The 22376-nt window shown below is 50.5% G+C and overlaps 1 protein-coding gene across 4 annotated transcripts in view; it reads left to right on the top strand.

The window, feature by feature from the left end:
- lipeb (lipase, hormone-sensitive b) overlaps positions 1-22376 on the top strand; it is a 111872-nt gene that overhangs the window by 63859 nt on the left and 25637 nt on the right. For 2 of the 4 annotated variants that reach the window (XM_052045494.1, XM_052045492.1), the window contains exons 4-6: positions 7245-7265; positions 10707-10852; positions 12658-12843. In XM_052045494.1, coding sequence (XP_051901454.1) covers positions 7245-7265; positions 10707-10852; positions 12658-12843 — 353 coding nt within the window. The remainder of the gene's footprint in view (positions 1-7244; positions 7266-10706; positions 10853-12657; positions 12844-22376) is intronic. The other 2 variants (XM_052045495.1, XM_052045493.1) reach the window with 1 other exon arrangement.

Raw genomic sequence — 22376 nt, 5'->3', positions numbered from 1 at the left:
ACAGGAGATTGAGGGGTGACCTTGTAGAGATGTATAAAATCACGAGGGGCATCGATGAGGTGGATGGTCACAGTCCTTTTTCCCAGGGAAAGGAAATCAAAAACTGGACGCACGGACTTGTGTGTCTGACACTAAACTCGACTTTCATATTGGGTAGAGGAATCTGAGGCTAGAGGGCACAGATTTAGGGTGAGAGGGGTAAGATTTAAAGGGGACCCGAGGGGCAACTTCTTCACGCTGAGGGTGGTGGGTGTGTGGAACGAGCTGCCTGAGGAAGTGGTAGAGGGGGGTACAATAACAACGTTTAAAAGGCACTTTCTCTAATGTTAACAATGTCCTCCTTTTGACAGCGTTTGTCCACCATCCCCGCTTACCCTGTTCCTGAAGGACGTATAGGGGTTGAAAGGCAAAGTATTAATGTTCTGTGCCTCTATACCAGAGTGGATATCTCAAAATAGTCACACAATGACTTCCCTGTCTACAGTCTGTTGACTGCGTTAATTCCATTAATCTGGGTGCGCTGTCTGTAATGCAGTCGATTTGTTGTATTAATCCACACAATGCTTCCTCTGTGGCACAGATGGTGGGAGAAGAAACTACAGCTTGTTCTTCCAGAATTCTGCCCTGCCAGTGAAATTCCTGCCATTGCATCCTTAGACGGAATGTAAGGTACCATGCAGGACGTGATACCATAGGGTCACTGCGTTATATAGCATAGAAGCCCGACTCATTCATGCCGAACAAGGTACCTCTGTGAGCTGGTTCCCATTTGACCCATATCCCTCTAAACCTTTCCTATCCCTGCACCTGTCTAAATGTCATTTAAACGTTGATATTGTACCACCCTCTACCAACTTCCTCTGGCAGCTCGTTCCACACACCCACCACCCTCTGTGTGGAAGAAGTTGCCCCTGGGGTCCCCTTTAAATCTTACCCCTCTCACCCTAAATCTGTGCCCTCTAGTCTTAGATTCCTCTACCCAATGTGAAAGTCGAGTTTAGTGTCAGACACACAAGTCCGTGTGTGCACAGGTGCATTGGTGAACCTACTTGGAGCAGTATCACAGGCACAGAGCATCACGTAAGCAGCATTCACAAGAAAAACATAAATTATACATAAATTATACACAATTTTTATAAGAAAGAACACAACTAGAACAAAAGAAAATTGTCTATTTCAGTGCAAAGTGATCAAAGTGGTCCCAGTGTTGCTGTACTGAGGCAATGATTAGGGTTGTGCCGGTTGGTTCAAGAACCGAATGGTTGAAGGGAAGTCTCCGTTCCTGAACCTGGTGGTGTGGGGACTTCAGGCTTTTGTACCTCCTGCCCGATGGGACCTGCGAGAAGATGACACGGCCCGGATGGTGGGGGGATCCTTGATGACGGACGTTGCCTTCTTGAGCCAGCGCCTCCTGTAGATACCACCGATGTATTCCCTTGATCTCATATTACCTTTTTCACTGTCCACTATACCACCAATTTTAGTGTCAATTTTATTCAACGTATAATATCGTGTAGCCACATAATCTTATATTATGGATAAGATTACCAGTATCAATAATCTAACAGAGAATAGATTTCTGTTGTATACCCATCCAAACCTTTCACTATTTATTAAATGGTGTCGGTCCACCCACTCCATGTACCCTGTTCCTGAAGGATGTAGAGGGGTAAAACATACAATATTATTCCTCAGACAACAGATTGTGTGCTTGAACGCCAGGGTGAATATCTCAAAGTAATCACACAATGGTTTCCCTGTCCAAAATCTGTTGACTGTGTAAATTCCACAATTGTTGGCGATATTCCTACCGTCCTTAAACCACATCACCAACGATACGTATACCCCGATACCCCACATTGTCCAGTTTGTCACTGAGACCTCTTTTTGTTGTAAAACAAAGGAATCGAACCCGTAATTGGTGCAACCTTCCCGGTCTGTAATTGTCCAGTTTACTCTCTACAAGGTTCTGCAAGCTTGCCCTATTAGTCCAATTAATGGTCTGATGTTATCAATTATCTCCGAGGAGTTACTCTGTTGGCTTTGGGGTCTGAGCTTATCAGCACTTTGAAATCCTTTGCAGGCAGTCAGTGTCCTGAGGTAAATTCTCTTCAGGAACTGACACTACAGTGGGTCAGACAGCATCTATGAAGGGAAATGGACAGTTGACGTTTTGGGTCAAGACCCTTCATCCAAAACATCGACTGTCCATTCCCCTCCACAGATGCTGCCTGACCTGCTGAGTTCCTCCAGCATTTTGTGTGTTGCTCCAGATTCCAGCATCCGCTGTCTCCAATGTCTCCTGAACAGATATTTTGCTTGCCACCTTTTCGTCATGTGACCTTTTAAGATATCTTTATTAGTCACAGGTACATCGAAACACACAGTGAAATGCGTCTTTTTTGCGTAGAGTGTTATGGGGGGCAGCCCGCAAGTGTCGCCACGCTTTCGGTGCCAACATAGCACGCCCACAACTTCCTAACCCATACATCTTTGGAATGTGGGAGGAAACCGGAGCACCCAGAGGAAACCCACGCAGACATGGGGAGAACGTATAAACCCCTTACAGACAAATTGAACCCAGGTCACTGGCGCTGTAATAGTGTTACGCTAACCGCTACACTACCGTGCCTGAGTAAAGTAACGTAAAAAGAAATTAAGGTTCCTTGGTTACTTTAGTCTGGATTTCAGGTTAGAGCAAGTCAGTATTATGTTCAAACTTCCTGATAGAACCATAGAACACTACAGCACAGAAAACAGGCCATTCGGCCTTTCTGGTCTGTGCCAAAACTTTATTCTGCTAGTCACATTGACCTGCACCCAGTCCATAACCCTCCAGACCTCTCCCATCCATGTATCTGTCCAATTTATCCTTAAAACAAGAGTGAGCCCGCATTTACCACATCAGATGGCAGCCCGTTCCACACTCCCACCACTCTCTGTGAAGAAGTTCCCCCTAATGTTCCCCCTAAACCGTTCCCCTTTCACCCTAAAGCCGTCCTCTCACACTTATCTCTCCTAATCTAGGTGGAAAGAGCCTACTCGCATTAACTCTGTCTATACCCCTCATAATTTTGTAAACCTCTATCAAATCTCCCCTCATTCTTCTACACTCCAAGGAATAAAGTCCTAACCTGTTCAATCTTTCCCTGTAACTCAACTCCTGAAGACCCGGCAACATTCTAGTAAATCTCCTCTGCACTCTTTCAATCTTACTGATATCCTTCCTATAGTTAGTGACCAGAACTGTACACAATACTCCAATGTCTTATACAACCTCACCATAACATCCCAGCTCCTGTACTCAGTACTTTGATTTATGAATGCCAGGATGCCAAAAGCTTTCTTTACAACCCTGTCTACCTGTGATGGCACTTTCAGGGGATTATGTATCTGAATTCCCAGATCCCTTTGTTCCTCCGGAATCCTCAGTGCCCTACCGTTTACTGTGTATGTCCTACCTTGATTTGTCCTTCCAAAATACAACACCTCACACTTGTGTGTTTGTCACACTTGTCACGCTTGGATAATTAGTCAGATAAGCAGCTTGTTTCCTCGGTTTATGTTTCTTTTATCGCTCAATGGGTGGCTCACAGCTGAGCCAGCATTTCACTGTCCGTCCCCAGTTGCCCCGAGAAGGTGGTGTTGACACAAGAGATTCTGGGGATGCTAGAATCTGGAGCAATCCACACAAAGTGCTGGAGGAACTCAGCAGGTCGGGCAGCATCTGTGGAGGGAAATAACCAGTCGACGTTTCAGGCTGAGACCCTTCATCGGGACTGGAGAGGAAGAGGGCAGAAGCCAGAATAAGAAGGTGGGGGGAGGGTGGAGGAGCACACGCAGGCAGGGGGTAGGTGAGTCCAGGCGAGGGGGGCAGGTAGGTGGGTGGGGGAGGGGGGAGAAGATGGAATAAGCTGAGAGGTGACGGGTAGAAGAGGCCGAGGGCTGAAGGAGGAGGAATTGGGTAGGTGAGGGCAGTGCACCATGGAATGAAGGATGGGGGGAGGAGAGGAGATGGGCAGGTCATCAAGGTGGGGGAAGGGAGCCACAGGAATAAGGGAAGAAATTGATGTTGAGGCCATCAGGTTGGAGACTCCCAAGGCGGAACGTGAGGTGTTGTTCCTCCAATGTGTGTCTGGCCTCAACGTGGCAGTAGAGGAGGCTGTGGACAGACATTTCGGTAGGGAGTGGGATGTGGAATTGAAGTGGGCGGCCACTGGGAGGTCCTGGCTGTTGCGACGGACGGAGCAAAGGTGCTCGACAGAGCGGTCACCCCGATCTGCATCGGGTCTCTCTGATGTAGGGGAGGCCGCACTGGGAGCACCGGACGCGATAAATGACCTTCTCGGACTCACAGGTGAAGTGCTGCTTCACCTGGAAGGATTGTCTGGGACAATCAGTTGGCGGCGAGCTGCCGTCTCGAACCACTGCAGTCCTTTTCGGTGTGGGCGCACACACGGTGTCGTTACGGAGGGAGTTCCAGGGTTCTGACCCGGTGACGGTGGAGGAAGGGCAATATATTTCCGGTCGGGATGAGGTGTGGCTCAGAGGGCAACTTCCGGGGCGGGGAGGGGGGGGGAGGTGGTGGGGGTGGTGTTCCCCGTGCTTTTACTGCCCTTGTCCTTGCAGCTGACAGAGGTGGGGGGTTTGGAAGGTGCTGTCTGAGGAGACTTGGTGAGTTGCTGCAGTGCGTCCTGTAGATGGTACAAACTGCTGCTACTGTGTGCCGGTGGTTTGTAGGATTCTGTGTCCTATTGACATGTGGAGGTACGCACAGCAAAACGCAGAATAAAGTGTCACAGCTACAGAGAAAGTGCAGTGCAGGCAGACAATAAGGTGCAAGGGCCACGATGAGGTAGATTGTGAGTACGATAAGATGGACTCTTGACCTCACAATCTACCTGGTCGTGGCCCTTGCAACTTATTGTCTGTCTGCACTGCACTTTCTCTGTAACTGTAACACTATTCTGCATTCTGTTATTGCTTTTCCCTTGTACTACCTCAATGCACCGATGTCAAGCCAAGTTGAGTTTATTGTCAGGCGCACAAGTCCGTGTGTGCACAGGTGCAATGAAAAACTTACTTGCAGCAGCATCACAGGCACAGAGCATCAGATAAGCAGCATTCACAAGAAGAACACAAATTATCCACAATTTTTACAAGAAAGAACACAATTAGAACAAAAAAAATCAATTGTAGTGCAAAGTAATCTGTGTGGATCTGTGTGGATGGCATGCAAAAGAAGGTTTTTTACTGTGCCTCGGTACATGCGACCATAATAAACCAATTTAACAATATAAAAATTCAGATACTCTGACCATAATGATGAATAAAAGGCCATCAGTAAAAGATTTTGCACTGTGGTTGTACAGTGCACATACGTCCTGGGTCCTACTGTAGATGCCACGGCCAAGAAAGCTCACCAGCGCCTCTACTTCCTCAGGAGGCTAAAGAAATCTGGCATGTCCCCTTTGACTCTCACCAACTGTTATCGATGCACCATGGAAAGCATCCTATCTAAATGTATCACGGCTTGGTATGGCAACTGCTCTGCCCAGGACCACAAGAAGCTGCAGAGAGTTGTGGACACAGCCCAGCGCATTACGGACACCAGCCTCCCCTCCATGGACTCTCTATACCTCTCGCTGCCTTGATGAAGCAGCCAGCATAATCAAAGACCCCCACCCACCCGGGTCATTCTCTCTTCTCTCCTATCAGTCAAAAGATACAGGAGCCTGAGGGCACATACCACCAGGCTCAAGGACAGCTTGATCCCACTGTGATAAGACTATTAAACAGTTCCCTTATACGATGAGATGAGCTCTTGACCTCACAATCTACCTTGTCGTGGCCTTGCACCTTATTGTCTACCTGCACTGCACTTCCCTGTAGCTGTGACACTTTACTCTGTATTCTGTTATTGTCTTTACCCTCTACTACCTCAATGCACTGTGTAATGAATTGACCTATACGAATGGTATGCAAGACAAGTTTTTCACTGTACCTTGGTACAAGTGACAATAATAAACCAATACCAATACTGACTCTGTTGGTTCAATCACCCCAGTTAATCTCCCCATCCGCACCATTGTGGGCCCTGTGTTTCAATCCTCAAAGATTCACCTCAGCCCTCCCGTGACTGTGCTCGACATTTTCACCCTGACTCTGACTCATGCTGTTCCTTGCCGCTGATTCATTGCCCTTTTCTGAATTTTCCAACAGTTGAATATTTCCACTGTATAGCATTCCTGGAACACAATCCCGTCACTATCGCACGCTGTTCTCCAGCGGACCCTGTGCCCCCAACTGTTGTCCCGACCTCTGCTGCTGCCTGTGTCCGTGTGCGGAGTTTGTACATTCTCCCTGCGACGGCGTGGGTTTCCCCCCCACTCTCCTCCCACATCCCAACGACGTGCGGGGTCGGTGGGTTAATCGGCCGCTGTGAATTGCTCCCCCCCAGTCCAGATGGGGTTTGAGTTTGGGGGGCACAATGGAAATGTGGGGAGAATAAAATGGGATTAGTATAAGTGGGTGGTTAATGGTCGGCACGGATTTGGTGGGCAGAAGGGCCTGTTTCTGTCCTGTATCTCTCAATGACTCTCTACAGTGTAAGCTGAGCTTTACTGTGTCTGACCGGTGCTTGGTGGGACAGTGTGGGAGGGAGGGAGCCTCACGCTGTATCCAACCAGTGTGGTACCTGCTCTGGGAGTGTTTGATGGGACGGTGTGTGTGGAGGGAGCTATACGCTGTACCTGACCAGTGTTGTACCTGCTTTGGGAGTGTTTGATAGGACAGTGTGTGTGGAGGGAGCTGTACACTGTACTTGACCAGTGTTGTACCTGCTCTGGGAGTGTTTGATGGGACGGCATGTGTGGAGGCACCTTTACACTGTACCCGACCAGTGTTGTACCTGCTCTGGGAGTGTTTGATGGGACGGTGTGTGTGGAGGCAGCTTTACGCTGTACCTGACCAGTGTTGTACCTGCTCTGGGAGTGTTTGATGGGACGGTGTGTGTGGAGGCAGCTTTACGCTGTACCTGATCTGCTGTGGGAGTGTCTGATGAGAAGTTTACACCCAATCCCCACCTGCTTCTGTCCCAGTAGAGATCGATGCATTAAAACCAATGTAATTCCCAGTCAGGAGGGATGTCTGTAGAAGTGAGAAAGGGAAGGTGTGTCAGGCAGTGGGCAGTAACATTAAAATGCTTTCTTTTTCTTTTAATCTCATGCCTTCACTAACGGAAGTGGGTAGCTTACCACAGTATGGTGAGTCCGTTTATGTGTTTCTAATACTGAGCTGTTCCCGTGTTAACTTTACTCGTATCAGGAGGATGTTTTTGGCTGCTGTACTAGACAGCATTCTCCCCTTGGAGTCAGACAGATGTCAAGTTCATTGTCACATGCACAGGGTGCAACGAAAACTTACTTGCAGCAGCATCACAGGCACAGAGCATCAGAGACACAACACTCACAAGAGAAACATGAATTATTCATAAATTACACACCATTTTTACAAGAAAGAACACAATTAGAACAGAAACAAAGTCGATTTTAGTGCAAAGTGGTCCCAGTGTTGCTGTACTGAGGCAGTGATTAGGGTTGTGCCGGTTGGTTCAAGAACTGAATGGTTGAAGGGAAGTCGCTGTTCCTGAACCTGGTGGTGTGGGGACTTCAGGCTTCTGTACCTCCTGCCCGATGGGAGCTGTGGAAAGATGGCATGGCCGTCTATTTGCCCTGAGTTCCCTTGCAGTATTTTTTCCCCTGAGTTAGATTTCTTTGTTTCATTTAATTGATAGAGATCTGACTTTCCGTCTTTTGTATACACAGATTAGTGGTGTTGTGGACAGTGTAGAAGATTGCCAAAGGATACAGCAGGATATAGATCAATTGCAGATATGGGCAGAGAAATAGCAGATTGAGTTTAATCTGATGAGGTGTTGCACTTTGGGAGGTCAAATATAAAGGGACAGTACACAGTCAATGGCAGGACCCTTCACAGTGTTGGCATACAGAGGGATCTTGGGGTACAAGTCTGAAAGTGGCCGCACAGGTCCACAGGGCGGTAAAGAAGGCGTACGGCACGCTTGCCTTCATTAGTCGAGGCACTGCGTTCAAGAGTCGGGAAGTTATGTTGCAGCTTTATAAAACTCTGGTCAGGCCGCATCTGGAGTATTGCATTCAGTTCTGGTCGCTCCTGTTACAGGAAGGATTTTGGGGCTTTGGAGAGGGTGCAGAAGAGGTTCACCAGGATGCTGCCTGGATTAGAGAGCATGAGCTATAAGGAGAGGTCAGACAAACTTGGGTTGTTTTCTCTGGAGCGGCAGAGGCTGAGGGGAGACCTGATAGAGGTTTATAAGATTATGAGAGGCACAGATAGAGTAGACAGACAGCAAGACAAGTTTTTCACTGTACCTTGGTACAAGTGACAATAATAAACCAATACCAGAAGAGGTTCACCAGGATGCTGCCTGGATTAGAGAACATGAGCTATAAGGAGAGGTTGGACAAATTTGGGTTGTTTTCTCTGGAGTGACGAAGGCTGAGGGGAGACCTGATAGAGGTTTATAAGATACTGCCTGTCTACTCTACACAGATAGAGTGGACAGCCGGTATCTTTCTCCCCCAGGGCCAAAATGTCTAATACCAGAGGGTGTGAATTTAAGGTGAGAGGGGGGAAAGTTCAAAGGAGATGTGCGGGGCAAGTTTTTTTACACAGAGAGCGGTGGGTGCCTGGAATGTGCTGCCAGGGGTGGGGGTGGAGGCAGATACGATAGAGGGGTTTAAGAGGGTCTTTGACAGGCCCATGGATGTGCAAGGGATGGAGGGAGGTGGACACTGTGCAGGCAGAAGGGATTCATTTAGTTAGGCGTTTAATTACTAGTTTAATTAGTTCAGCACAACATGGTGGGCCGAAGGGCCTGTTCCTGTGCTGTACTGTTCCGTGTATCAGCCCTTTCTTCCTGATCTCATGTTTTTCACTTCCACAAGCGAAGTCTTTGTCCTAAGAATACGTGACCACCTCTTGCACTATGCCAGTCATCTGACTAACTCCCACTGTCTTTTGCTGAGTTTCTCCTCTGACAATTGACCGGACTGTTTACTGTGTTTGGTTTATGCCTCAAAACTTTAAAGTTTGTCCAAATTGTACAGCCCCACCTCATCATCTTCTTAAAGTCCACACCAAGCTCGATTGTTTTTGGGTTTTTGACACAGTCTCGATCCATCAGATTGTTCTCAAATAATGGGTTTTGTCGCTCATTTGCTAAATCCAGTCTTCCCTTACAGTCACACAGCACGGAAACAGGCCCTTCAGCCCAACTGGTCTGTGCCGACCAAGATTCCCATCCAAGCCATTTGCCCGCGTTTGGCCCATATCCCTCTGAACCTTTCCCATCCATGTCCCTGTCCAAGTGCCTTCTAAATGTTGTTAATATACCTGCCTCACCCACTTCCTCTGGCAGCTCGTTCCACATACTGACCAAGTGAAAAAGTTGCCCCTCAGGTTCCTGTTAAGTCTCTCCCCTCCCCTCTGGTTGTTGATTCCCCAACCCTGGGGGAGAAAGACTGTGCGCATTCACCCTATCAATGCCCCTCGTGATTTTATACACCTCTATAAAGTCACCCCTCACGCTCCAATGAAAAAGTCCCAACCTGCCCAACCTCCCTCCACAACTCAGTCCCTCGAGTCCCGGCAACGTCCGATAACAGCATCTTTCCCACAGCGGGGTGGGTCCAGAGTAAAGTTACCGAGCAAGTCATTTATATGTTAGTGTTTCCTTCAACCTCTTTTTCCTGCCATTCGGCCCTTCAAAGCTATGCCGGCTCGCAGGCCAATCACATCCTCTGTGACCCACTGCCCCCACATTCCCATCAACTCCACCCTCCCCCTCCCCCCCAGATTCTCCCTCTCACCCATACACCAGGGGGCAATTTACAGCGGGGCTGGGTCTGCTCTGCTCCGGAGTGTAAGACGGGACCTGGCTGCAGTATACACAGTTGCGAGGGGTATAGTTAGGGTAGGCTGCAGGAAAGTTGTATCAGAGGTGAATAAATCCAGGGGACGCTGATTTAAGGTATGATTTGAGGGGGACCTTTCTTCAGCCAGATGTGGGAGGGAACCCACAGGGTCACAGGGAGAACGTGCAAACTACACACACACACACAAACACACACACACACACACACAGAGTCACAGTGGAGGAGGGAGACACACACACACACACACACACACACAGAGTCACAGTGGAGGAGGGAGACACACACACACACAAAGGGAGGAGGGAGACACACACACACACACACACACACACACACACGCAGAGGGGAGGAGGGAGACCCACACACACACACATACACACATAAGGAGGAGGGAGACACACACACACACACACACACACACACACACACACACACACACACACACACACACACACCCGGAGGTCAGGATTGAACCTGGGTCTCCGGAGCTGGGAGGCAGTGGCTCTGCCCGCTGCACCACGGCACTGCCCATACATAAGGGAACTTTCGCCCACTGGTAATCCTCCTTGTTCAGGCATGCACCAGATTTGTCTCATTCCCCTGAACATCTCCATCGGCAGCAGCGTGTTGGGGAGGTATCGGAGATTGCATTAGAACTCATGTTGCTGTGCGTGTTGGGGGGGAGCACGTTGTTCCTGATGTGTGAACACCCGGCTCAAATCTTCACAGGCATCGCTGCCACCTCCATCTTCACCAGTGGGAAGTATGCCATCGATCCCGAGCTGCGGGGCTCTGAGTTCGAGAGACTCACCCAGAACCTGGACGTCCATTTCTGGAAGGCCTTCTGGAACATCACCGAGATGGAGATCCTTGCCGTGAGTTCCTCCCTGCCAACTGCTCTCACCGAATCTGGGCCGTGGTTCAACATCTACGCAAACCGAGCGCTCACAGAGTCATAGCTCATAGCACAGTACAGGCCCTTCGGCCCACAGTGTTGTGCCGACATTTTATCCTGCTCTAAGATCTATCTAACCCTTTCCTCCCACATAGCCCTCCATTTCTCTATCATTCATGTGTCTATCTAAGAGTCTCTTAAATGTCCCTAATGTATCTGCCCCCACCACCTCTGCCGGCAGTGCAATCCATGCACCCACCACTCTTTGTGTAAAAAACTTACCCCTGACATCCCCCTTATACCTTCCTCCAACCACCTTAAAATTATGCCCCCTCGTGTTAGCCATTGTCGCCTTGGGAAAAAGTCTCTGACTGTCCACTCGATCTATGCCTCTTATCATCTTGTACACCTCTATCAAGTCACCTCTCACCCTCCTTCTCTCCAAAGAGAAAAGCCCTAGCTCACTCAACCTATCCTCATAAGACATGCTCTCCAATCCAGGCAGCATCCTGGTAAATCTCCTCTGCACCCTCTCTAAAGCTTCCACATCCTTTCTATAATGAGGCGACCAGAACTGAACACAATACTCCAGATGTGGTCTGAGCAGAGTTCTACAGAGCTGCAACATCACCTCGCGGCTCTTGAACTCAATACAGCACAGAAACAGGCCCTTTGGCCCAACTGGTCCATGCTGACCATGGTGCCCACCTGAGGGAGTCCCATTTGCTCGTGTTTAGCCCATATCCCTCTAAACCTTTCCCTGTTCAACTGTACCCGCCTCTACCACTTCCTCTGGCAGCTCGTTCCACACACCCACCACCCTCTGTGTGGAAAACCTGCCCCTTTAAATCTCTCCCCTCTCACCTTTAACCTATGCCCTCTAGTTTCAGGCTCCCCCACCCTGGGGGGAAAAGACGGTGACCATCCCCCTTATCTATGCCCCTCATGGCTTTATAAACCTCCATAAGGTCACCCCTCAGCCTCCTTCGCTCCAGGGAAAACAGTCCCGGCCTGTCCAGCCTCTCCTTATAACTCCAGCCCTCCAGTCCCAGGAACGTCCCCGTGAATCTTACCTGCCCCCTCTCCAGCTCAGTGACGTCCTTCCCATAGCTGGGCAACCAGAACTGCGCACAGTGCTCCAAGTGCGGTCTCACCGACGCCTTGTACAGCTGTAACAGGACGTCCCAACTCCTGTACTCAGTGCCCTGACCAATGAAGGCCAGCGTGCCAAGGCCTCTCTGTCCTACACCACCCTGTCCACCTGTGTCTCATGGAACTATCTACCTGTACCCTGAGGTCTCTCTGTCCTACACCACCCTGCCCACCTGTGTCTCATGGAACTATCTACCTGTACCCCTAGGTCTCTCTGTCCTACACCACCCTGTCCACCTGTGTCTCACGGAACTATCTACCTGTACCCTGAGGTCTCTCTGTCCTACACCACCCTGCCCACCTGTGTCTCATGGAACTATCTACCTGTACCCCTAGGTCTCTCTGTCCTACACCACCCTGTCCACCTGTGTCTCACGGAACTATCTACCTGTACCCTGAGGTCTCTCTGTCCTACACCACCCTGCCCACCTGTGTCTCACGGAACTATCTACCTGTACCCCTAGGTCTCTCTGTCCTACACCACTCCTTACACCAGAGGTAAATACATTGGGTGGATCTTGTGTTAAGATTTGGCATTTTTCAGCTGGGCAAATGGCCCGTTAGTATGGGTATAGTCTCTGAACATTTGCAGCTGCTCATCCTCCCTGTTCCTTGTGACTCTCTCCCCACCAGTCGTTGGTGACGCTCACCTCCACCACAGTGCGTGTGAACAAGACTCTCTCCGTCCCGCCCAACCCCTTTGAGCTGCCTCTGCTGGTGGACCCCAACCTGATGGTGCAGATAACGCCTCCCGTCGCTCACTCCGGACCCGGCCCCGTGCAGATGAGACTCATCTCCTACGAGCTACGAGACGGGCAGGTAACGCACCTTCCGCGTGTGATGTCGTTCATTCGTACGCACCTCAGCTTGAATGCAGAATTGGCTTGGCGGTAGGTCAGTGGGTGGGAGTGGTGGGTTGTAGGCAGTGGTGTGCCACAGGGACCGGTGCTGGGCCCACTGTTGTTTGTCGTCTATATTGACACTTCGCTGATGTGGTTCGTCAGTTTGGTGGTACAGTGGACAGTAAAGAAGATTATCTAAGGTGACAGAGGGATCTGCGACAGGAAGGGTGTGGGGGGCTTTGGAGAGGGTGCATCCTATCTGGATGCATCACGGCTTGGGACGGCAACTGCTCTGCCCAGCACCGCAAGAAACCGCAGAGAGTTGTGGACACAGCCCAGCGCGTCACGTACACCAGCCTCCCCTCTGTGGACTCTGCCTTTACCCCTCGCTGTCTTGGTGTAGCAGCCAGCATAATCAAAGACGCCACCCACCCGGGTCATTCTCTCTTCTCTCCTCTTCCATCGGGTAGAAGACACAGGAGCCTGAGGGCACGTACCACCAGACTTAAGGACAGCTTCTACCCCACTGTGATAAGACTATTGAACGGTTCCCTTATACGATGAGATGGATTCTGACCTCACGATCTACCTCGTTGTGACCTTGCACCTTATTGCACTGCACTTTCTCTGTAGCTGTGACACTGTACTGTTATTGTTTTTACCTGTACTACCTCAGTGCACTCTGTACTACCTCAATGCACCCTGTACCAATTCAATGTAACTGCACTGTGTAATGAATTGACCTGTACGATCGGTATGCTAGACAAGTTTTTCACTGTACCTCGGTACAAGTGACAAGAATAAACCAATACCAGAAGAGGTTCACCAGGATGCTGCCTGGATTAGAGAGCATGAGCTGTAAGGAGAGGTTGGACAAACTTGGGTTGTTCTCCCTGAAGCGGCAGAGGCTGAGGGAAGAGGTTTATAAGATTATGAGAGGCACAGATAGAGTAGACAGCCAGTATCTTTTACCCCAGGGTTGAGTTTATTGTCAGATGCAAAAGTCCGTGTGCGCACGGGTGCAATTAAAAACTTACTTGCAGCAGCATCACAGGCACAGAGCATCAGAGACACAACATTCACAAGAAAAACAGAAAATAAACATAAATTCTACATAATTTTTACCAAAAAATTGGTATTGGTCTTGGTTTATTATTGTTACTTGTACCGAGGTACAGTGAAAAACTTGTCTTGCATACTGATCGTACAGGTCAATTCATTACACAGTGCAATGAGGTAGTACAGGGTAAAATAATAACAGAATACAGAGTGAAGTGTCACAGCTACAGAGAAAGTGCAGTGCAGGCAGACAATAAGGTGCAAGGTCATAACGAGGTAGATTGTGAGGTCAAGAGTCCATCTCATCGTATGAGAGAACTGTTCAATAGTCTTATCACCGTGGGATAGAAGCTGTCCTTGAGCCTGGTGGTACATGCCCTCAGGCTCCTGTATCTTCTGCCTGATGGGAGAGGGAAGAAGAGAGAATGTCCCGGGTGGGTGGGGTCTTTGACTATGCTGGCTGCTTCGCCAAGAGGGCATGAGCTCTAAGGAGAGGGTAGACAAACTTGTGTTGTTTTCTCTGTAGCGGCGGAGGCTGAGGGGAGACCTGATACATAGATCGAGTAGACAGTGAGAATCTTTTCCCCAGAGGTTGAAATGTCTAACGCTAGAGAATATGCATTTAAGGTGAGAGAGGGGCAAGTTCAAAGGAGATGTGCGGGGCAAGTTTTTTTACACGGAGAGCGGTGGGTGCCTGGAATGTGCTGCCAGGGGTGGTGGTGGAGGCAGATACGATAGAGGGGGTTAAGAGCCTGTTAAGAGCCTGTTAGACAGACATATGGATGTGCAGGGAGTGGAGGAATATGGATCATGTGCAGGCTGAAGTGATTTTGTTTAATTTGGCATCGTGTACGGCACAGACATTGTGGGCCGAAGGGCCTGCTCCACTGCTATACTCTTCTACGTTCTATGTAGATCAACTGAGAAAGTGGGCCAAAGAATTGCACATGGAATTTAAGTGCAAAGTGTTACGTTTTGTGAAGTTAACTAAGGCAGGACTTACACAGTGAAAGACAGGGCCCTGGGGAGTGTTGTAGAACAGAGAGACCACAGGGTACAGGTACATAGTTCCCTGAAAGTGGCGTCACAGATAGACAGGGCGGTGAAGAAGGCATTCGGCACGCTGGCCTTCTTCGGTCAGGGCACTGAGTACAGGAGTTTCGACGTCACGTTACAGCTGTTGGTGAGTCTGCACTTGGAGCACTGTGCGCAGTTCTGGTCGCCCAGCTATAGGAAGGACGTCACTGAGCTGGAGAGGGGGCAGGAAAGATTCATGGGGATGTTCCTGGGACTGGAGAGCTTGAGTTATAAGGAGAGGCTGGACAGGCCGGGACTGTTTTCCCTGGAGCGAAGGAGGCTGAGGGGTGACCTTATGGAGGTTTATAAAACCACGAGGGGCATAGATAAGGTGGACGGTCACCATCTTTTCCCCCCAGGGTCGGGGAGTCTAAAACCAGAGGGTATAGGTTTAAAGTGAGAGGGGAAAGATTTAAAGGGGACCCGAGGGACAACTTCTTCACCAGAGGGTGGTCCGTACGTGGAACGAGCTGCCAGAGGAAGTGGGTGAGGCAGGTACATTAACAACATTTGAAAGGGCGAGGCACACGGATAGGAAAGGTTTAGAGGGATATGGCCCAAACGCGGGGAGATGGGACAAGCTCGGGTCGGCATGGATGAGTTGTGCCTCTGTTAGTCTTCTGCCCATCCTGTGCCAGCCACGTTCAAGTGAATCCCGGTTTCCTGGTTCTAACCCTCGACATCCGCCCACCGGCAAAGTGAGTGCAGCAGAGATTTCCGCGCAGGATGTGAGCGCCAGACACCTCGGCACTCGTCAAATATCCTCCTCAACACCGCCCCCCCACCCCCCAAATCCTGCCACTCAAAGCCGTCCCCTATCTGCTCAGGGCTCCCAGCTCCATTGACCCTGGGTTCAATCCCCACCTCTGCCGCTCTGTGTGTGTGTGTGTGTGTGTGTGTGTGTGTGTGTGTGTGTGTGTGTGTGTGTGTGTGTGTGTGATGGTGTGTGTGTGTGATGGTGTGTGTGTGTGTGTGTGTGTGTGTGTGTGTGGCGTTTGCACCTTCTCCCTGTGACCCCCCCCCCCCCCCCCGGGTGCTCCAGTTCCCTCCCACGTCCCAACGACGGGAGGGGTCGGTGGGTTAACCAGCTGAGAATTTCACCCCCCCCCCCCCCAGTGTGTGGGTGAGGGGTAGGATCGGGAGGGGAACCTTGATGGAAATGTGTGGAGGTTACTATTACTCGATAGTTACTTGAGGCGCTCCCTGTTTCGAACCCTTATAAAGCTTTATACATTAAATCGCCCTTCAGACTCCTCCGTTCCAAAGTAAACATCCCCAGCTTAGCAAGTCCCTCCTCATACCGAAAACTCTTCAGCCCCAGCATTATCCTGCCACTGCCCTGCACCTCCTGTAGGGTAGTTCAAAGTCGAGTTTATTGTCAGACGCACAAGTCCGTGTGTGCACAGGTGCAATGAAAAACTGACTTGCAGCAGCATCACAGGCACAGAGCATCAGAGACACAACACTCACAACAAAAACATAAATTAAACATAAATTAGACACAATTTTTACAAGAACACATTTAGAACAAAAACAAAGTCCACTGTAGTGCAAAGTGGCCCCAGTGTTGCTGTACTGAGGCAGTGATTAGGGTTGTGCCGGTCGGTTCAAGAACCGAATGGTTGAAGGGAAGTCGCTGTTCCTGAACCTGGTGGTGTGGGGACTTCAGGCTTCCGTACCTCCTGCCCGATGGGAGCTGGGAGAAGACGGCACGGCCCGGATGGTGGGGGGATCTTTGACGACTGACATTGCCTTCATGAGGCAGCGGCTCCTGTAGATACCACCGACGGTGGGGGAGGGATGTGCCCGTGATGTATTGGGGCTGAGTCCACCACTCCCTGCAGCTTCTTACGTTCCTGCGCATTCGAATTGCCGTACCAGACCGTGATGCAACCGGTCAGGATATTGGGCTGCCCCCAGCACATTCTCAGTAACGCAAAAAGACGCATTTCACTGTGTGTTTCGATGTACATGTGACTAATAAATAAATATCTTATCAACAGTGCATCTGTAGAAGTTTGTTGAGTGTTCGGTGACAAGCCGAACCTCCTTAACCGCCTAAGAAAATAAAAACACGTTCATGCCTTGCTTGTGATTGCAATCTACTGACAGGCCTGACTGAAGTACAGTAGAGACAATTCTTAGGGGGCTTGTCAGTGTAAGTGCTCATAAGAGAGCCTATTGCCTGAGGCCATGTTCTCAGAATAAGAGGGCATCTGTTTACCACTGCAGTGAAGGATTTCCTTGCTCCAGAAAGCTAAGGATTAGATTATATTAATTTATCGTTATATACACTGGAGCACAATGAAATTCCTTGCTCATGTGAAACTCAAAGAGTAAAGTGTACGTGATAATAATAACTACAGCAAGAAAAACAATGAGTTCAAAACAGCAAGATAAGATTTCTTTATCAGTCACATGTACATCGAAACACACAGTGAAATGCATCTTTTGCACAGAGTGTTCTGGGGGCAGCCCGCCAGTGTCACCACGCTTCCGGCGCCAGCATAGCATGCCCACAACTTCCTAACCCGTACGTTGCTGAAATGTGGGAGGAAACCAGAGCACCCGGAGGAAACCCACGCCGACAAGGGGAGAACATACAAACTCCTTCCAGACAGCGGCTGGAATTGAACCGGGGTCGCTGGTGCTGTAATAGCGTCACGCTGACTGCTACACTACCGTGCCTGCAGATTGTAGTGCAGGCTGAAGTAGTGCTGAGGAAACGCTGAAGCAACAAAAGCAGAATAACCAAGAGAGGGAGAGTTAAGAGTCCAAGAACATGGTAGCACCACCGAAATTCAACGTGCTTGGCCTGGGACAGTTCGTCCGATATGTTAACGCCGGGGATTTTAAAGCTGCTGACTCTCTCCACCAATGTGGACTGGCGCATGTTCGCCCTCCTTCCCCTTGCTCAAATCAACAATCAGCTCTTCAGTGTTGCTGACCATGAAAAGCACAGATTAAGCAGGAATTACAGTGCGGTCCTGGCCCGCCACACTGAGGGGACTGGTCCTGCACACACTGCTGTCTGTGAACCGGAGAGGCTGCAGTACCGGGTGCTGGACACCAGGGGGCTGGGGTAGGCTGCAGTACCAGGGCCCCGCCGCCGGGGGGTCCCCATAACGCGCCTGCAGCGCCACCTGCTGGTGCAGAGCGGGTACTGCATTCATAACCCAGCCCCCTGGTGTCAACCCCTGGTACTACAGTCTCACAGACAACCCCCGGTACTACAGTCTCACAGACAACCCCCGGTACTACAGCCTCACAGACAACCCCTGGTACTACAGTCTCACAGACAACCCCCGGTACTACAGTCTCACAGACAACCCCCGGTACTACAGCCTCACAGACAACCCCTGGTACTACAGTCTCACAGACAACCCCCGGTACTACAGCCTCACAGACAATCCCCGGTACTACAGCCTCACAGACAATCCCCGGTACTACAGCCTCAGACAACCCCCGGTACTACAGCCTCACAGACAACCCCCGGTACTACAGCCTCACAGACAATCCCCGGTACTACAGCCTCACAGACAATCCCCGGTACTACAGCCTCAGACAACCCCCGGTACTACAGCCTCACAGACAATCCCCGGTACTACAGCCTCACAGACAACCCCCGGTACTACAGTCTCACAGACAATCCCCGGTACTACAGTCTCACAGACAACCCCCGGTACTACAGCCTCACAGACAATCCCCGGTACTACAGCCTCAGACAACCCCCGGTACTACAGCCTCACAGACAATCCCCGGTACTACAGCCTCACAGACAACCCCCGGTACTACAGTCTCACAGACAATCCCCGGTACTACAGTCTCACAGACAACCCCCGGTACTACAGCCTCACAGACAATCCCCGGTACTACAGCCTCAGACAACCCCCGGTACTACAGCCTCACAGACAATCCCCGGTACTACAGCCTCACAGACAACCCCCGGTACTACAGTCTCACAGACAATCCCCGGTACTACAGTCTCACAGACAATCCCCGGTACTACAGCCTCACAGACAACCCCCGGTACTACAGCCTCAGACAACCCCCGGTACTGCACTCTCACAGACAGCCCCCGGTACTACAGCCTCAGACAACCCCCGGTACTGCACTCTCACAGACAGCCCCCGGTACTACAGCCTCAGACAACCCCCGGTACTGCACTCTCACAGACAGCCCCCGGTACTACAGCCTCACAGACAGCCCCCTGTACTACAGCCTCACAGACAACCCCCGGTACTGCAGTCTCACAGACAACCCCCAGTACTGCAGTCTCACAGACAACCGCCGGTACTGCAGTCTCACAGACAACCGCCGGTACTGCAGTCTCACAGACAACCCCCGGTGCTACAAGTCTCACAGACAATCCCCAGTACTGCAGTCTCACAGACAACCCCCAGTACTGCAGTCTCACAGACAACCGCCGGTACTGCAGTCTCACAGACAACCGCCGGTACTGCAGTCTCACAGACAACCCCCGGTGCTACAAGTCTCACAGACAATCCCCAGTACTGCAGTCTCACAGACAACCCCCAGTACTACAGTCTCACAGATAACCCCCAGTACTACAGTCTCACAGACAACTGCTGGTACTACATTCTCACAGACAACTCCCGGTACTGCAGTCTCACAGACAACCCCCGGTACTACAGTCTCACAGACAACCGCCGGTACTGCAGTCTCACAGACAACCCCTGGTACTAGTCTCACAGGCAACCCCCGGTACTACAGCCTCACAGACAACCCCCAGTACTACAGTCTCACAGACAACCCCCGGTACTGCAGCCTCAGACAACCCCCGGTACTGCACTCTCACAGATAACCCCCGGTACTGCAGTCTCACAGACAACTCCCGGTACTGCAGTCTCACAGACAACCCCCGGTACTACAGTCTTAACAGACAACTCCCGGTACTGCAGTCTCACAGACAACTCCCGGTACTACAGTCTCACAGATAACCCCCAGCACTACCATCTCACAGATAACCCCCAGTACTACAGTCTCACAGACAACCCCCAGTACTGCAGTCTCACAGACAACCCCCGGTACTACAGTCTCACAGATAACCCCCAGTACTACAGTCTCACAGACAACCCCCAGTACTGCAGTCTCATAGACAACCCCCAGTACTACAGTCTCACAGATAACCCCCAGTACTACAGTCTCACAGACAACCCCCAGTACTGCAGTCTCACAGACAACCCCCGGTACTACAGTCTCACAGACAACCCCCGGTACTACAGTCTCACAGATAACCCCCGGTACTACAGTCTCACAGATAACCCCCAGTACTACAGTCTCACAGACAACCCCCAGTACTGCAGTCTCACAGACAACCCCCAGTACTACAGTCTCACAGACAACCCCCGGTACTGCAGTCTCACAGATAACCCCAGTACTACAGTCTCACAGACAACCCCAGTACTACAGTCTCACAGACAACCGCCGGTACTGCAGTCTCACAGACAACCCCCGGTACTACAAGTCTCACAGACAATCCCCGGTACTGCAGTCTCACAGACAACCCCCGGTACTACAATCTCACAGACAACCCCCAGTACTACAGTCTCACAGACAATCCCCAGTACTGCAGTCTCACAGACAACCCCCAGTACTACAGTCTCACAGATAACCCCCGGTACTACAGTCTCACAGACAACCCCCGGTACTGCAGTCTCACAGACAACTCCCGGTACTACAGTCTCACAGACAACCCCCAGTACTGCAGTCTCACAGACAACCCCCGGTACTACAGTCTCACAGATAACCCCCAGTACTACAGTCTCACAGACAACCCCCAGTACTGCAGTCTCACAGACAACCCCCGGTACTACAGTCTCACAGATAACCCCCAGTACTACAGTCTCACAGACAACCCCCAGTACTGCAGTCTCACAGACAACCCCCAGTACTACAGTCTCACAGACAACCCCCGGTACTGCAGTCTCACAGATAACCCCAGTACTACAGTCTCACAGACAACCCCAGTACTACAGTCTCACAGACAACCCCCGGTACTGCAGTCTCACAGACAAACTGGTGAAAGACCATTAGACATAGGAATGGAATCAGGCCATTCGGCCCATCGAGTCTGCTCCACCATTCGATCACAGCTGATTTATTTTTCCCTCTCAACCCCGTTCTCCTGCCTTCTCTCCGTAACCTTCCACTCCTCACTAATCAAGAACCTATCAACCTCCCCTTTAAACACACCCAATGACTTGGCCTCCACAGCTGCCTGTGGCAATGAATTCCACAGATTCACCACCCTCTGGCTAAAGTAATTCCTCTTCATCTCTGTTCTAAAGGGACGTCCTTCTATTCTGATGGAAACATCCTCTCCACGTCCACTCTATCCAGGCCTTTCTCTGTTCGGTAGGTTTCAGTGAGATCCCCCCTCATCCTTCTAAATTCCAGCGAGTACAGGCCCAGACCCATCAAACGCTTCTCATATGTTAACCCTTTTGCCCCCAGGATCATTCTTGTAAACCTCCTCTGGACCCTCTCCAACGCCAGCACATCCTTCCTTAGATATTGGGCCGAAAACTGCTCACAATACTCCAAATGTGGTCTGACCAACGCCTTATAAAGCCTCAGCGTTACATCCTTGCTTTTATATTCTAGTCCTCTCGAAATGAATGCTAACATTGCATTTGCCTTCCGTACTACCGACTCAACCTGCAAGGTAACCTTCAGGGAATCCTGCACCAGGACTCCCAAGTCCCTCTGCACCTCCGATTTCTGAATTCTCTCTGTTTAGAAAACAGTCTACGCCTTTATTCCTTCTACCACAGTGCGTGACCGCACACTTCCCTACGCTGTGTTCCATCTGCCACTTCTTTGCCCATTCTCCCAACCTGTCCAAGTCCTTCTGCAGACTCCCTGCTTCCACAACACTACCTGCCCCTCCACCTACCTTTGTATCATCTGCAAACTTGGCCACAAAACCATCGATTCCGTCATCCAGATCATTAACATGTAACGTGAAAAGTAGCGGACCCAACACCGACCCCTGCGGAACACCACTCGTCACCGGCAGCCAACCAGAAAAGGCCCCCTTTATTCCCACTGTCTGCCTTCTGCCAGTCAGGCAAACTTCTATCCATGCTGGTACCTCTCCTGTAATACCGTGGGCTACCATCTTGTTTAGCAGCCTCATGTGCAGCACCTTGTCAAAGGCCTTCTGAAAACCCAAGTAAACAACATCCACTGACTCTCCTTTGTCTATCCTGCCTGTTACTTCCTAAAAGAATTCCAACAGATTTTTCAGGCAAGATCTCCCCTTAAATAAACCATGCTGACTTCAGCCTATTTTATCATGTGCTTCCAAATACCCTGAAACCTCATCTTTAATAATGGACCCTAACATCT

This window comes from Pristis pectinata, chromosome 39 (assembly GCF_009764475.1).
Source record: "Pristis pectinata isolate sPriPec2 chromosome 39, sPriPec2.1.pri, whole genome shotgun sequence".
Taxonomy (NCBI): Eukaryota; Metazoa; Chordata; class Chondrichthyes; order Rhinopristiformes; family Pristidae; genus Pristis; species Pristis pectinata.
This window is presented reverse-complemented; position numbering and strand designations above follow the sequence as displayed.